This window comes from Carya illinoinensis, chromosome 14 (assembly GCF_018687715.1).
Source record: "Carya illinoinensis cultivar Pawnee chromosome 14, C.illinoinensisPawnee_v1, whole genome shotgun sequence".
NCBI classification, from domain to species: domain Eukaryota; kingdom Viridiplantae; phylum Streptophyta; class Magnoliopsida; order Fagales; family Juglandaceae; genus Carya; species Carya illinoinensis.
In genome coordinates this window covers 18,166,792-18,183,591 of record NC_056765.1, presented here as the reverse complement: position 1 = coordinate 18,183,591, position 16,800 = coordinate 18,166,792, and the positions used below count along the sequence as shown (strand labels likewise).

The following is a 16,800-nucleotide window of genomic DNA, read 5'->3' as shown; positions in this document are numbered from 1 at the left end:
GGCTGCTATGTGGGTGGCTACCGGTCTTCATAAAAAATAAAATAAATAAAAAGACCGATTCCCATCCAACTAGTGTGTAGGGTGCAAAAGGTTTGGGGTTTTGGTTTGGTTCTTGAAACCAAATTCGTCCAAGGATTGGTTTGGTTCTAAAGGGATCATATGAGGTGTTTAAAAACCATAGTGCCCTTGAGAAAAAGGTACAAAAAGATTGGGTTAGGGGTAATTCAGTCCATTGCACACAAGGACACACGTGTGCCGATTGGTATAGTTTTGGGATTTTGATATGTCATTACTCTTAATGACATGTGTGGAGGTTTATCTATGGTTCTAATATGATCTAAGAATGATGCACCTGAATAATGGAACAAGAAAATTTCAGAGAAAAAAGGCTAAAAGATTAAGAAAGAAAATTAAGGCGCAAAACATGGTTTAAAAATCATTAATCATGGGTAAGTTGATTAATGGTCTTAACCCAATTTCAAAACCTAATTTGAGTTCAAAAATCACTTAGAGTATAATATGGACTTGAGGAAATCCATGATATGGTGTATTGGGCTTCATATAGAAGAGTGAAAAGAAGCAAAATAAGGCTTTGGGCCTTGTTGGGCTTAAAAAGACCATGAGTGTGAGTTGATGATTCACGGGCTTTGGGTGTGGGTTGATGGGAGGCCTCAAGATCCACGAAGATGGAGATTGAAAGGCTTGTCTTGACATAAATGGGTCATAGGTCAAACCTACACTAAGTTAGGCCCAAAATACCTTTTGCCTTCCTCATACTTGGGCCAACCCTTACCAAGGTTATCCTACCAAGACTTGTATTCCTATGAGGCTTGGTTTAAGACTTTTAAGTCTTGGCCCATTAATGTCCTAAAGTTCTAAGGACTTTCATAGAATCACTAATGGACGTGCTTCTCTTAACCTTTGAGCTTAATAATTAATGACACTAGGTGTCATAATCTAGATATATAAGTCTAACTATTTCCAATAATAGAATAATAAAATAATAATATAATAATAAATTTTTAAAGCCCAAAATCATAAGCTTAAGCTAAGGGTGTTTAAAGATTGATCCTAACGGTTAATGAAGTGGGGTGTTACACTGCCTTGAGGAAAGAGACAGCTTCGGCCCATTGGGGTCATCCCAACCTAATGACATCCCTTCGTGAGGAACCTTCCATAGTGGAGAAGCAACGGGGTAGGGATCCCGTTGCTAAGGTGGAGTCCCTGATTGAGGGAGCTGGAATCGCCAACAGATCCTACGAGAGGAATGTAAAGTGGATCCCGAGCCTTGCTAGTCAAAATAGGTCATGTGACACTAGGCAAGGAAGTTGAAACTAGGTAAAATGCATCGTTTAGAGATTATAGGATAATGTAAGGAACTATTGTAATTATCAGGGAACTTTAACCGATGAGGCTTATCTAGCGAGAGGGTTGTCACTGACAAAATAGGTCTTGTAGAGATATCTTTGCTGGCGGGACACTATCATTTCCAATTTTGTATCTACAAGGAAGACTTTACAATGTGAAACACCTTGAATCTTATAAATGCACCCCCATGTACGTACTATGAGAATGTTAGATTGATTAAGAGACTCTAGGTCATATCTAATTTAACTATCAGAGGCATCCCCCCCACTGAGATCATCCGAGACTGTTTATCTATTCACAGGTGTCTATTGGAAGTGTTGCATGCACCACTAAGAATTGTATAAACAATGAAATTAGTATGCAAGCTCCACTATCAAATTAGTACCCTTGCTTTTCATATTATTATTTTTTCTCAATTTCAGATTTATTTTATTGCAATGTTACATTCCGATCGAGCATTATTAAATATTGCACTGTGGGACGTAATTATGCAATTTATGAAATTCATGTTAGTTTATAAATTACATTTTTCTGTGTTATGTGGGGACTGAATCCTGCCTTTACACTTCATCTAAAACTAAAAGTATAATACGTGTTCGGTCTACTTATTATTTAAGAGAGAATAGTATAATGCATACCCGATTATATTAGTAATTAGACAACGTTATACATCTAACTGAGGGTCTAGTGATCAATAGTGGTGGCTGCGTATTGCATGTTTTAATAGATATACTATATGGTATTAATAAATGAGTTTTGATTGGCATCAGCCACTGTAGCGGTGTGCAATTTTGCACACCGTACGTGGCAAATGTTTTTTTTTTTTTTATTATGCGAAACGCACCGTTCGTTACATCAACGCAATCTGAAATACCCATTTCGAATTGAAACCCCCCCCGCGTTGAAATCGAGCCCGCGTAGAATACAGTCCCCGCCCGCGTCGAACGTCATCTCCCCACTCCCACCGGCGACGCCGTCTGCCGTCCAACCATTTTCGCCGGTTGAAAGCATCTGGCGACGTCGTCTGTTTGCAGCCGTGACGCCATTTTCACCGTCGCTCAGCTCAGCACCCGCGACAGCGCCACCCAACCTGAAGCTCACCAGCGCCGAAGAACGAAAATAAAACTGTTTACCCGGCCAGCTGCGAAACAACGAGAGGTAACTCCCGGATGTATTTTTAAGCTCTGTCCGTATTATATATTACTGGGTTGCGTTTGAAAATGTTCATAATGCATTTTAGGGTTGTATCTGGCACTTAAAATGAAAGAAAGAAAGGAAAAAAAATGTGGTTTGTTGCAGAAGGTGAATTTATTGTAGTTCAGCATTAATATTTGAGTGAAGAAGGCTAAAAAATATATTTTATCGGTTTTGAAGTTCCCTGCATTAACTGTTGTTCTGCTTGTATGGTTTTATTGTTGATGATCCATCTGTTTTCTAGTTCACACAGAAATGCGTGATCATTTTAGTTATTTTATCAGCCTTTTCATGAAGTATGAAAAGGGGTAGTTAGTGTTTTATGACTTATGTTTGAAAAGTTTTTTTTCAAGGACTAAGTATTCCCATTTAGTGGTGAATTTTTATTTTGAAGAGAAAAAGATTGTACTTCCAGTTGTCTCATTTTAGTAGGAACGTAAGAAAAATAAGGCAATTTCAGATTTATCGATCGAGCCGGATCACGAGCCGCATGAAATAAAATAGTTTTGATAGGGACCAAGCATTATAGTGGTGTGCAAAACTCCTACGTGGCATTCGTTTTTATTTAATTATTTTTTATAATACATTGAAACGCACCAATTTTACATAATAAAAGTTGGACATTTGAAACTTTTATTTAATTTTTATTAATGGTTATCAATTATGATTTGTTAAATGTTTGTTTTTCTTCATAGATTTTTGTGATGGGGGAAGAAGATGAAATGACACCCAGGCCATCGACTTCAACTTCGCAGTCGTTAATGACGCCTCAAAATACATGTTCAAATGACTACCAAGTGAGTGTGCAACTTGATGCCTTTTATTGTCTTTAAAAAAGTGTGTTTGACGTGCTCATTATTCTAATTATTTGCATTATTTCAGCAAAATCCTGAATTTAGAGTGTCCCACCCTCCGCCTCCGAGTAATCCGGATAACTTTACTCAAGAATTTTCTCCCTCTACAGAATTTCAAGAAAATGTTGGAAGTACATTTTCTGATGCGGCTGATGGTAGTACACATAATTTTGCTTTGCTTTGACTTTAATGATGCTAATATTGATGTGATGCTAATCCATCGCTATGTTTCCATGTTTAGAAATGTTATTTGATTTAGATGAAGATTTAGAGGGTAACACTGTTAGCCCAGATGGTGATGCCCGGGTTGAAGCACCAAGATCCGGTATGGAATTTCCTAGTGAGAATGAGCTGACGGCGTACTATAAACAATATGCCAAGCAAGAGGGATTTGGTGTAAGGACACAGAGGACTAAAAAAGATGATGATGGGAGGCCCGTTTATGTTACTATTGGATGTGCCCGTGGGGGAAAATACCAACCTAAGAACATTAATCCCTCGAAGCCACGTGCAACAACTAAGACGGATTGTAAAGCCAAGGTCAATGCGACATTGAACAAGAATGAAAAATGGGTTATCACCACAGTTGAACATGTGCACAACCACATTACTATCAGCCCAAAGAAATCAAGACTGTTGCGATCTCACAAACGTCTAGATGAATACAGTCAACGGATTCTCGACCTCAATGATAGAGCAGGTATTCGGTTGAATAAGAATTATTTCTCTCTTGTCGTTGATGCTGGGGGTTTTGAGAATTTAGATTTTCAAGAGAGAGATTGTCGTAATTTCATTGATAAGGCGAGACATTTAAGATTGGGTAAAGGAGGTGGAGATGCCCTTTATGCATACTTCCAGAGAATGAGAATGCAGAATGATGGGTTTGTTTCTGCCATGGATGTGGATGATGACGGAAGGTTACGGAATGTATTTTGGGCTGATGCACGGAGTCGATCGGCGTATGAGTATTTTGGGGACGTTGTGACCTTTGATACGACGTACCTAACAAACCGGTACGGAATGCCTTTCGCTCCATTTGTTGGGGTTAACCATCATGGGCAATCGATACTACTAGGGGCAGGGTTGTTGTCAAGCGAGGACACGCATTCATTTGTTTGGTTGTTCCGCACGTGGTTGGATTGCATGAATGGTCGAGCGCCGAAAGCCATTATAACCGACCAAGACCGGGCAATGAAGAATGCCATTGAGATTGTATTTCCGGGAACCCGCCATAGGTATTGTCTTTGGCATATAATGCGCAAACTTCCAGAGAAGTTAGGATCTCACTCTCATTTCTCTACAGGGTTGAAGACCTCTATTCAGGCTGCATTGTATGATTCACAGACATGCTCGAAATTTGAGAAGAGGTGGTGCCACCTTCTAGATATGTATGATCTCAGAGATAATAATTGGTTGAAGTCCTTATTTGAGGAAAGGACGTTTTGGGTTCCGGTTTATTTGAAGGATGTTTTTTGGGCGGGCATGAGCACGACACAACGGTCAGAAAGCATGAATGCTTTTTTTGACGGATATGTCCATTCCGGTACAACATTGAAGGAATTCGTGGACCAGTTTGATAATGCTTTAAGGAAGAAGGTGGAGCTAGAGACAACGGCTGACTTCAATTCCAGTAACCAAACGATCCCCTGCGTCTCCCCTTTTAACTTCGAGAAGCAGTTTCAGAGCTTATACACAAATGCAAAGTTTAAAGAGTTCCAAAAAGAGCTGATGGGCCTAATGTGTTGTAATTGCACATTGGTGTGCAAACAGGGGTGCATTTCAACCTTTGATATCTTGGATGAAATCTCTATTAATGACTGCAACAAAATAGTCCACTACACACTTTATTTTAACGAAAAGGAGTGTGAGTTGAAGTGCACGTGTGCATTGTTTGAGATGAGGGGAATTTTATGTAGGCATGCACTTAAAGTTTTTCAGCTGTCCCGAATTAATGTGGTGCCAGATAGATATGTCTTGGATCGGTGGAGGAAGGATGAGAAGAGGACATACACATTGATCAAAAGTAGTTATGATGACTTGCGGTCCAGTGGAGATGCACGAAGGTATGAGATGGTGGTTAAAAGATGCATGAAACTAGCAACTAAGATTTCACGAAGTGATGAGCGTGTCAATGCATTCCTACGTGTTGTCGATGACTTTGATTCAAGATGTGATGATGCAACGGTTGGGTCGAGATCAGAATCAACGCATGTTGGTTCAAACGTACATGCGGATAAGGGTAAGAAGATATTAACAACTCACGTGGTTCGAGGGAAAGGGAGACCCCCAAGTAAGAGAAAGGTTCCGGCTGTGGAGAAGGTGGCAAGAAAGAGAAAGGTAGTACACTTTCACATTTCTGCATTTACTGTTTTTATGGTCATCTTTCTCTAATTTTCTGGCTTTATTTGTTTCTTAACTTAGGCTTGCAGAAAGATATTGGAAGATGCAATGCCATTGGGTGATTCCCCGGGCCCTCAACAACCTCCATTTGATGATGGGCAAGGTGTTGGGACACAACAGAGCAATGTCACACAATCTATGCCACCGGAGATTTCGAGAGGTCTTAAGATATTGGTTAATTGTGTCTTTGAATATATTTTTATCATTAAAAGATTGATAACATAATGTAACAGTTGTTTACATTATAGTTGTTTTATTTCAGATGTGCCGCCATAGTTGCTGTTTTTGTGTCTATTGGATAATGGTCGTTGCTGTTTTTGTGTCTATTGGATCATGGTCGTTGCTGTTTTTGTGTCTATTGTTTTTGTGTCATGGTGTAGAAAAGATTGTCGATGTGAAGTCATTTGTTGAGTGATTGGTTGAGTGATTGGGTAATACACTCATCGGTATTTGTTTGGTCGTTTTTTATTTTCCCACTTTGTGAAAATGCCAAACATGATGGGTTTTTTGTGGAGTGCAACGACATATTTTTTGATCCTCCGGAAGAGGTGTGGTGATCTCCTTTGAATATGCCGAGATAGTCGAGAAGCAGCTGGTTTTTGGTAGCATAATGAATAAGGTTGGTTTTATGTGACTTGATGATGGGCAACATAAAAAGGTTTGGTTTCTTTCCATTCACATTCCATAATTTATTGTCTTTCATGTAAGAGTGAAATAGGGTAAGCACCAAGTACCGGTATCGAGGCTAGTTAGGATTTTGATTAATGATGTTTAATTGAGTTTTATTGATTCTGTCCACAGGTAGCAATGAATGCATTTGAAGGTATGAGATTTTGCACTTGTGGATTGTCTGCATCGGTGAAGTCAGATTTTTGTGGCATGTTACGAGTGCTTTCCTTGGTCGGACAAACATCCCTATTTTTCCCTATTATTATTGCTATTTTTAGGTCCTAGCCTAACCATTTTATTTTCCTACCATGGCTTTTGTTTGTGTTTCTAATTAGTTACAGGGTTGGGAAGTTCCAATAATGGGAACTGTATGGATGAACATCATGGTACCAGAAACACGTCGGTTTAGAAGAAAATGTATTTGTCTCAGGAAAGGTATTCGAGAGCTCGGTATTTGTTTCCATAATTGGCTGAAATGTTTCTGGTAATTGTAGCCCAAAATTTATTCACCACTAGTGTGGAGTATAACTATCCGTAGTCATATTACCTTTGATACGAATACAGTTGAAGGATGTCTATTGACCTGCTACAATGATACAGAGGACAAAATATTATGGTTTCAGTTTAGCTACTTTCAGTCAGGTTCAAATGTAATAATTTTCAAGGGGAATTTGGTGCTCTTGTTAGATTTATTTCAATATATATCTGCAGTTAAAGTTAGGTTGTCATGGATTAGGTGAATTCGTGCAACGGCTGAATTTCCATTTTGTGTCTTTAGACTAAGCACGCTGTATTAAAGGAGTTTCCTATTAGAGAAACCTTAATGCATCCTATTGGAATGGAAGGAAAAAAAAAATTAAAATCCCCACATTTATATCAACTCTCTGTCTCTTTAGGTGACATACACTTAAAACTTTATTACCTACTTAATAGGAAGGGTAATTGGTCAATTGGATAGTGACAGGGGTGCATGAATTTATTTTTTTAAGATTGGCAAGTTACAACTGTGCAGAATATTCAATGTTATTTTCTGCATTTATTTTGTTCCCAAGCCTAACGGATTGTGATTTGCATTAAACAGGAAAAAATAGGTACAACAATTCGGTTTGTGGCATGCACTCAAAACATATCACTTCCAGCGACCTACAGACAACGGCTGCTTATGCAGGCAATTGTACTAGCCGACATTGTATTCATTCTCTATTAAGAATTTTATAATTAACTAGTGTTACGTAAATTCCTTTTGTACGGTTGTTGTCATGGAAAGAGAAGAAATTCCAGTAGCTGGAATTAAGTGGAAACTGCAACAGCCATTTAATGGGCAGTGATTGTGAATATTCGGTTTCTATATGAATGGAGAAGTCGTTGTATGCAAGTTAAGATATTGGGTTTCTTCAGCTACTCGGTTTCTTAGGATAAGGGTAGTAGAAACCTTAATGCTTTTTCAAGTGACTATTTTGAGCATCATGAAAGAGAAACATTTTGGGTATGCCAACGTCAGGACCATGATTCCCTTTATGTATGAAACCTGTTTTTCGACATCTCCTCCAATTAATGTTTCTCCAATTCAGTTTTATACAAGGATTGATACCAACCTAAATGCATGAATGAATGCTAGAAAAGTACATAAATTGTCACACTTGGAACTTCATTGAAGCACATGATAAATTTTCACAACCTAGAAATCCCCTTTTTGTACATCATAACCAAAACATAGGGAGTACGATTACATTAGAACCAATTCAAAATGATGTACTCCATACAACGTGTCTTTGAATACATACAAGGCATTATCCAAACCAAGCAAATAGTATTACAATTGTGAGAGCCCAATACAAACACAATAATTTCCTTCGTTTTTTTTCAAGTGTTCTCTCTCTCTCTCTTACTTTGTCTTCCCTTAAACGAACTTCGCACTCTCGAAGCAGCACGTCATCCCACATCTTCCAAACTTTATTTTCTCTGTTACGAATATTCTGATCTAGCAAATAAAATATATCTGTCCAGACGAAGAATTCACACCTCACATCTCCCTGCACACTTGACGAACTCCCAATTAACGTAAAAATCCACAACCCCCAAGCATAATTCGATAATGAGAATATGACAAAATACATAATTGCTTTACCATATCATACTTTGGGCAGGCATAAAATCTCCTTCCAGGATTAGACTTAGTGTGGGATGTCTTAACTGATGTTTTCAAGCCACACCAACAAGTTGGTGATTCCACCCAATCATCATTAGATAAACATGATGATTGGGATGATGCCATGCGTGATTCTGAATAATGTAGCAGCACGTCAACGATATATATGTGTCATTTACAGCATTGAATACATAGCGATAGAGCCTACTGATCGGAATGTAAATAATTGAACCACAAATTTAAATACATAGTAAAATCCTTATCACGTGTGCATAAAAATGGTAGACAACTGCATGTGAGAAAAATGTATTTCTTTCCAAATATTGTCCAGAATTTTTCCCCCTATGATTTTCAATAGCATTATTTCTTTCCAACTAATAGGTATTCATTTTCAACGAAAATGTTTGAAGATTGACAAACTTGCCTCTTTCCTTATACAGTAAGGGAATACATTGTAATCCCTAATCACGCCTCAATGATTATAATCATAGAAATATAATCATGCACAAGTTATGAACTGATCACCATACCCCTAGCCATACCATTAACAAATTTCAACTCCTTCCAACAGTGAGTCAACTCTGGAAAATTCTATCATAGAAATTTATTCTCATTTCAACTGAATTACCTTGGACTAATTACAGGTCAATTTACATGCATGACTTTCATAGACTCGGTTACACAACATATTTTTTATGCAATCAAAACTCTTACTTTGAATTTTCACTACTCAGCCTACATGACACCATAACTTAAGTGAGATTGAAATTAACGAGTATGACTACGTGATGGAAGCTTACATCAAATGTTTATCTAATTGAACCAGCACACACTTTAAAGCTGAAAACTCCATAACATGCAAAATCCACATAACACAAAAAATCTCACGAAGATTGAATGGGAGTCAATACCTTCGTCCGTGGCTGCAGATCTCCCACCAGAAATTACACTTTTCAATCACCACAATTTTAGGGCGAAACAGACATGGCAACGCGAGGGTGTGGGTGGGTTTACGAATGGGCGTCTCGGGGAGGGAGGGAAGAGGGAGGCGGAGATGGGTCTCGGGGAGGGGGGGAAGAGGGTCCCGGGAGATGGGTCTCGGGGTGGGGGGAGATGGGTCGCGGGGGGAAGAGGGAGGGGGAGATGGGTCTCGGGGTGGGGGGAGATGGGTCGCGGTGGAAGGGGTCGGGGTGGGGGGAAATCGTCGTCGGGAAGGGGAGGAGACGGAGATCTCGGGGGGAAGAGGGAGGTGGAAGGGTCTCGGGGTGGGGAGTTTTGATTGGCAAGTCGTCGTCAGGAAGGGGAGGAGACGGAGACAGTTTTTCAAAATTTGAAATGAAGTGAAATTTACTCGATCGACCAGCAGGGATACAAAAGTAAAATCACCCTATGCCACGTGGGGTGTGCTTCGGCTTCAACAAAACAGGGGCTGACGAGAAGCATTTTCGTTAATAAATATATGCATCCGTGTACGTAGAACCTATCCCAACAACGGCAGAAATTGTTGATCATTATAATATATATTCATGAGCAAAGCAAATGAGCATTTCTTCACCACTTGGGAATTCAACGTTCAAAGTCATATGATGGAAACAATTAATATAACTCGAATGATGCAATATTGAAATACAAAACAAAGAAATCAAATGTAACTTAATCCTTCAGACAATCCAAGTCAAAATTTCTTGTTCAAATGGTAAAAATTATGGGAAATATATCCACTTGAATGAAAATAATCGTAAAAAATAAAAATAAAAAATCATTTGAAGAAAGAAAATTCAATTTGATCGAACCGATCGTGATTTGAATGAGTCAATGAATTTATGAAGAAATCTTGAAATACTTTAATTTTTCGGATTTGAAACGAAAATCTGGAAAATGATACCCAGCGTAACATCCGACAACTAAACTTAACCAAAGCAAGTCAGAGCAAATACGCAAATTTGGGGGTTTTGGGAATTGGTGAAAGAAAGAAACACATGCACTTTCATTGCCGTTATTTACACACACATATAGATTGAAGAACCGCGCTCTCTAGAAGATTGATCTTCAATATTTCCTTTTTATGTTATTTCTTCTTGGAGGATATTTAAGTGCATGTTTTTCTCTGTCTTGGATGAGATTGGCTTCTCTCAAAACATTTACTTCCCTAGCTAGGTTCTGGATTTCATAGCGCTATGTAGGCGAAATATGCATACCTTATCCGGTGTGTAAAGGCTATTAATTATTTACAGCCATCCAAGCAATCACAGAATGCCACGGGATCGCTTGGGAACGCTTTCTAGCTATTGAACATGTAGTTATATATAAAACTATCATAGCGTTTAGACGTAGTTGTTGGGATATATAGGTAGCTACAAGAAGTGCTTGAATGAAAATTCCGTTTTGATTCCTTTCTAGAAAGAAGTTTGCTTTTTGTATACCAACTAGAAAGCATCTACCAATTAGCTAAAAATCTAATCTAGTATCTCAACTTAAGGAACGACTCTCAACTTAAGGAATGACTACTTTCTGTAAAAGATCAAGTAGATCCTGCAGCTGAAAATCAGGAGCTTTCAAACCATCTACCAGCTGCCGATATCAACGCTATAAATAAGGGATGAGGAAGCTGTGATCCTGCCGTTTGATTTTGATTTCTATAACTGACATTTGAATTTAAATGTGTTGCTGAAAGTTAGCACTTCATTGTAAAATGTCTTTCTATTTATACCCATATCAATCAACAAAATATACAAGTATTCAAAATTGTTTTACTCTGTTTTCTTTGACTTTCCATCAAGAGGAAAGAGCATCTATCTATACAGTTAGCTGCCCTTGGCTAGTGTTGGACATTGCCTTAGCTAGGATGGCTTTTAGGCTATACTAAATAATAATTTCATTTATCATCCTCACATACCATATAATACACATATTTTTATTTTTATTTTTATTTTTTAAATAAAAAATTAATATGTGCTGTACAAATGATAAGTAGAACAATCTAATTAATTTAATAATAATAAATAAATAAATAATAAATAATATTAAAATATGTAAAGCATATAGCCAGTGTGGGATGACGCGCGAGTTGTTATTCCTTTAGTTTCTATTTTGAGACGATATATAACGAACGTACGTGGGAATGAACTTTCGAAAGAGAAATGGTGTACACACGTGTTTTGAATAATTTGTAAATTAGAATCTATGATGCCACTTCTTTCACACTGCACAAGAGATAAAAGAAACTTTTTAATTTTTTAATTTTTTTTTTTTTTCACAAATAAAGAACTAAAAACCTCTCAAATACAAACTAACCAAACCAAGTAAGAAAAGCAAATAAAACGCCGATCTAAACAAGCCTATAAGAATAAAACCAATGAAACTAAATAGGCCTATAAAAAGGAATGCAATAAAATCTAAACAAGCCTAGATAAAACCAAAGCCAACAAACCAATAAAAAACCATAAATAGATATATACAAACTTATAAATAATTAAGTAAAAACGAAACCAAGGAAGCTGTCGCAAATAGTTAATCCGGACTACGCCTTTTAAAATCCGAGGGAATCTTTGAATGCTAAGGGATAAAAGAAACTTAATATTGCATAGATAACTAGATCTCAGTTGATTAAAAAAAAAAAAAAAAAAGGCACTAGATCTCAGTCAGTTCATAATTCAATGACTTCTGCCATTTACATGAAGCCGGCGATGTATAAGCATAACATTAATTGTGGAACCCTTCAAATTATTATTAAAAAAAATTAAAACAACAATAATTTATTATATTAGTTGATGTAATAAATTGAGTTGTTCAGTGTGAAATAGTCAATAGAGGATTCAATTGCAAACAGCTAGCATGCATATAGGTGACATATTTCTCAATCACTACACTTGAGTTCTCTCCTTATAAAACGTCTCCAGAGAAGATCTTATCTTCACATCAAAACACTCTCACACGACATCTCAATCAATAAGAAATATGGACGGCACAATATCCATGCTAGCTCCCATTGCTAAGAGGTAATACTAAAAAGCAAAGCTTTTAGTACCTGTGCGCGTTAATTTGCTCTATCTTGTTCTCTTAATTGTTTCTATAGTTTATATAAGCTGTTGTGATATTTCAAAGTTACCCGTAATAAAATTTAGAATATACAGACTAGCAGGCAAGGTTGCCTTGATAACCGGAGGTGCAAGTGGAATTGGCGAGAGTACGGCAAGACTATTCGCTGAACATAGTGCTAAGGTCATCATTGCTGACATCCAAGACGAGCTTGGTTTCTCAATTTGCCAAGACAAAAGCACCCATGGTGCCATTTCGTACGTCCATTGCGATGTCACAAGCGAGTCTGATGTCCAAAATGCTATCAACACTGTGTTGTCGAAACATGGGAAACTCGACATAATGTTCAGCAATGCAGGGTGTCTTGCCCAAGCAGATGCAAACATCCTAGCCTTTGATCCGGAGGAGTACAAGAAAGTTTTTGATGTAAATGTCTGGGGGTCAATGCTGGTAGCAAAACACGCGGCAAAAGTAATGATTCCAGAGAAAAAGGGCACCATTATATTCACTGCAAGCTCTGTAACACAGTCACAAGGAATGGGCTCGCACACCTACACAGTGTCCAAGCATGCGTTGGTGGGACTAACCAAGAATTTGTGCGTTGAGTTGGGGCAGTAGGGAATTAGAGTCAATTGCATATCACCATTTGTTGTGGCCACCCCTATGTGCTTAAAATGGTTGGGAATGGATAAGAAGGAAAGATGTGAAGAGATTGTGTCCACTGCGGCAAATTTGAAAGGGGTAGTTTTGGAAGCAACAGATGTGGCAGAGGCAGCTTTGTTCTTGGGGAGCGAGGAGTCCAAGTACGTTAGTGGGTTCAACCTAGTCGTGGACGGGGGTTTTAGTGTCACCAATATAGCTCTTCCAGAGACCATACGAAAGCTCTTTAACTGAGAGCAAAAGCATCATAGTCATCTTTTCTCCAAGCATATATATATGCTTGTTTTGAGCGTCCTACGTGTCGCAGTTGTATCAATGATTGTACGTTGAATCTAAATAATCTCCCATGCAATTATAATAAATGCATGAAGGCGCATAATTGCCTGTGATAGCATAATTGAGTATATTTTATTGATCTTTATAAAGAGGGTTTTTCATAACTATAATATTTTAGGTAGAGGGTACGTGGAAGTTGGTTAGCTCATAAAGTGCGAATTAACAAGCTGCAAGCACAACATAAATTTCTTAAATTAGAGTACTCGTATTGGGCACATCATACAAATTTGTTTGGATTCAGATTTTCTGGTCCCTTCTACTAGTCTTTCCCAAACTTATAATCGTTGTCTTGCTATGACGAATGTATAGGGGTCACCAAAAGAAAATTATTAGGTACTTTTGGAGTACAGATGGCATGGTATTCTAGTCTTACGTATTACGTGTCTTCTAATTTTAATTGATATATATATAATATCTTATAATAGGATGAGAGTACCACATAACCGTTTTCTAGGAATACTTAATATATAACTATTCATCAATAAAACTAAGCCCTTTCTTTTAACCTTAATCAATAGTACTGGCCAGCATTCCAATCCAAATGGTTCACCATGTAACTAGTGACACAACCATGACATTCAACTTGCCAATTACCGAAGTAGAGTTTGTGTTACAATTTTAGCTAAAAATATGGGTTTTGTAAAGAAAATATCTATTTGGAAGTCTATTTTTTGACATACCAAACGTACTATTTAAGGGAATCCCGAAATGATGAATATTATTAATGTTCTAGTTCCTTTCAACTATAATTGGTCTCATAATCTGATGTGTTGACTTAGCCAAAGGCTCGAGGAAAGCGGAAAATACTTATGCACTAGTAATTCTTATTGTTTTACCCAATGTAACCAAAGGCTTGAGGAAAGTGAAAAATGCTTATGCACTAGTGAAATGATTTGTGTATCGCAGTGAAATAGTTTTAGTTAAAATGTTTTATGGAGTTTTGAGAAAGAATTATGAAAAAGGTGAATAAAAATATTATAAAATTAAAATAATTATTAGAATATAATTTTTTAATACTATTGTTGGGGGGATATTCCCTAGGATCTCGAGCCTGGAAACATAGGCCCAGCCCAGGTGATAGAAACATTCCCTTCGAAACATGGTAGACTCGAGAAGCCCATCCCATCACTTCAAGGTCAAAGCTCGCTTGACCTCCTGATGGCCCACCCGAGAACTCTTGACTCAAACAACATGAACATGAGTGTTGGGTTGGGGTTGACCATAGTCTGGGGAGCACAAGGTACCCTTCAGACAGGGAAGAGGGGACACGCCACCTTGAAGGGACTCCACACTTAGGTGCCTCCCAAAACCCATGCCACATTAATTGCTTCATTAAAAGATTACGCCGCATTAAATGAGATTTGCCAATGGACACTCCTCTGCTCAGTCCTAGGTCATGGGCCTCTGACCTCGGGCGCAGGTATAAAAGTAGCCCCCAGTCATTGAAAAGGTGGGCTCCCTAGACTCTATCTACCTAAACTATCTACAATCTTCCTTCCTCCCCTTTACTCATACTATTTAGGCATCGAAGACTCCGCAAGGCCACCACCATAGTTGTTGTATTCAGGAGTTGCCTTATGTTTGCAGGATATAGGAAAAAGACCTGAGTCGTCGAGGGCCAGGCCCCTAAGTGTAAGAAACACACCATCAACAGTGGCATTGTCTGTGAGATTCAAAAATATTTTAATGTGTCCTTCATACACTTGTGACAACCCACCCTCATGAGACTTGAAGGCATGATAGAGCACTAAAATAAGTAAGTGTGGAAATGGTGGCCACAGAAGGGATGTGACCAAAAGAGACAATGCAGGGTGGAAAGGTCGATCAACCAAAATATGCTAAAGGGGGAGTTTGCACCACGGAGCAAAGGGTGGAGACGTTGCCCAACCTCCCACCTACCATAGAATGCATCCTCACAGAGAACGAAACAAGGGATGAGTACGCACTAAAGAAAGCAAAGGCGAATGAACCCTTGGAGCTGATTCTGCTGGATTAGAATTAATCGAAAACGATCGCTAGGATCGGCATGGGAATGACCGGCAACATGAAAGAGGCTTTGCAGTAACTACTTATGGAGCACCGCAACATCTTTGCATGGAGCCAAGAGGATAGTCCAGGAATAGACCTGGCCATCATGCGACATTACTTAAGTGTAGACCCTAAATCCAGGTGGTAAGGCAGAAGCATAGGAGTTTCAGTGCTAAGAAGAATGCCACCATCGCTACTGAGGTTGACTACTTGCTCGCAGCAAAGTTTATACTAGAGACGCATTTCCCAAATTGGCTATCCAATGTGATGCTTATGAAAAAGCCTAACTGTAAATGGAGAATGTGTATAGACTTTATGGATCTAAACAAAGCATGCCTGAAGGATAGTTTCCTACTACCTGCATTGACCTCATCGTGGACTTGACAGTTGGCCTTCACATGCTGAGCTTTGTGGATGCTTACTTTGAGTATAATTAGATCTATATGCACCCAAGCATAGAGAAAAAGACGTCGTGCATCACCAATCGAGGACTCTACTACTATTCTGTCATGTCGTTTGATTTAAAAAAATGTTGGAGCCACACACCAACAGCTGATCAACCGAATGTTCAAAGCCCAGATCAGAAGAAATATGGAATTCTACGTTGACGATCTATTAGTCAAAAGGAAAGACCCGGTGCCGAACTTAGATGACCTCTAAGAAGCCTTCATCGTACTAAGACGATTCAAAATGAGGCTGAATCCCACGAAGTGTACATTTGGAATTCAGGAAAATTTCTTAGATTCGTGCTATCGGAAAGAGGAATCGCAGCAAATCCCAAAAAGGCGGATGCCATCTTAGACAAGCCTTCCCCCAAAACATTAATGACATACAGAAGCTCGTCGGCCGATTAGCCTTCCGCTGCATTCACTGCACTCAAGAAATATCTGTCTTGCCCTCCACTACTTAGCCAGCCTGAGTGCAGGGAAACACTGATCTTATGCTTATCTGTCTCTCCAGAAGTGGTCTCTTCAGCCTTGGTGCGAGACGACAGCAGGGTTCAAAGACCGATTTACTATGTTAGCTGAGCTTACAGGGGGTGAAAGCCAAATACCCCTATATTGAGCAGCTCGCCTTTACACTAATAATAACCACTCAGAAGCT

General features: G+C 38.6%; 1 protein-coding gene, 2 long non-coding RNA genes and 1 pseudogene across 5 annotated transcripts; 3 read left to right on the top strand and 1 right to left on the bottom strand.

Annotated features, from left to right (window-relative positions):
- Nucleotides 1-2,121: 2,121 nt before the first annotated feature.
- On the top strand, nt 2,122-5,663 carry LOC122293661 (protein FAR-RED IMPAIRED RESPONSE 1-like; the record flags this gene model as incomplete). The annotated part of the gene is made up of 4 exons (XM_043102179.1): nt 2,122-2,526; nt 3,258-3,359; nt 3,445-3,571; nt 3,658-5,663. Coding segments are annotated over exons 2-4 (2,226 nt in total), but the record flags the coding sequence as incomplete, so codon positions are not given.
- Nucleotides 5,664-6,035: 372 nt separating this feature from the next.
- LOC122293961 lies at nt 6,036-7,860 on the top strand. 2 transcript variants are annotated; one of them, XR_006237414.1, is made up of 4 exons: nt 6,036-6,474; nt 6,618-6,716; nt 6,827-6,920; nt 7,567-7,860. It is a non-coding gene; the product is annotated as an uncharacterized LOC122293961 (long non-coding RNA). The 2 variants fall into 2 exon arrangements; XR_006237413.1 differs by having other exon boundaries at nt 6,036-6,716.
- Nucleotides 7,861-8,116: 256 nt separating this feature from the next.
- Nucleotides 8,117-9,716, bottom strand: LOC122294954. Of its 2 annotated transcripts, XR_006237814.1 has the most exons (3): nt 9,546-9,716; nt 8,614-8,768; nt 8,117-8,518 (listed from the first exon to the last, which is right to left on the bottom strand). It is a non-coding gene; the product is annotated as an uncharacterized LOC122294954 (long non-coding RNA). The 2 variants fall into 2 exon arrangements; XR_006237813.1 differs by having other exon boundaries at nt 8,614-9,716.
- Nucleotides 9,717-12,575: 2,859 nt separating this feature from the next.
- Nucleotides 12,576-13,593, top strand: LOC122294906 (annotated as a pseudogene).
- Nucleotides 13,594-16,800: the final 3,207 nt, after the last annotated feature.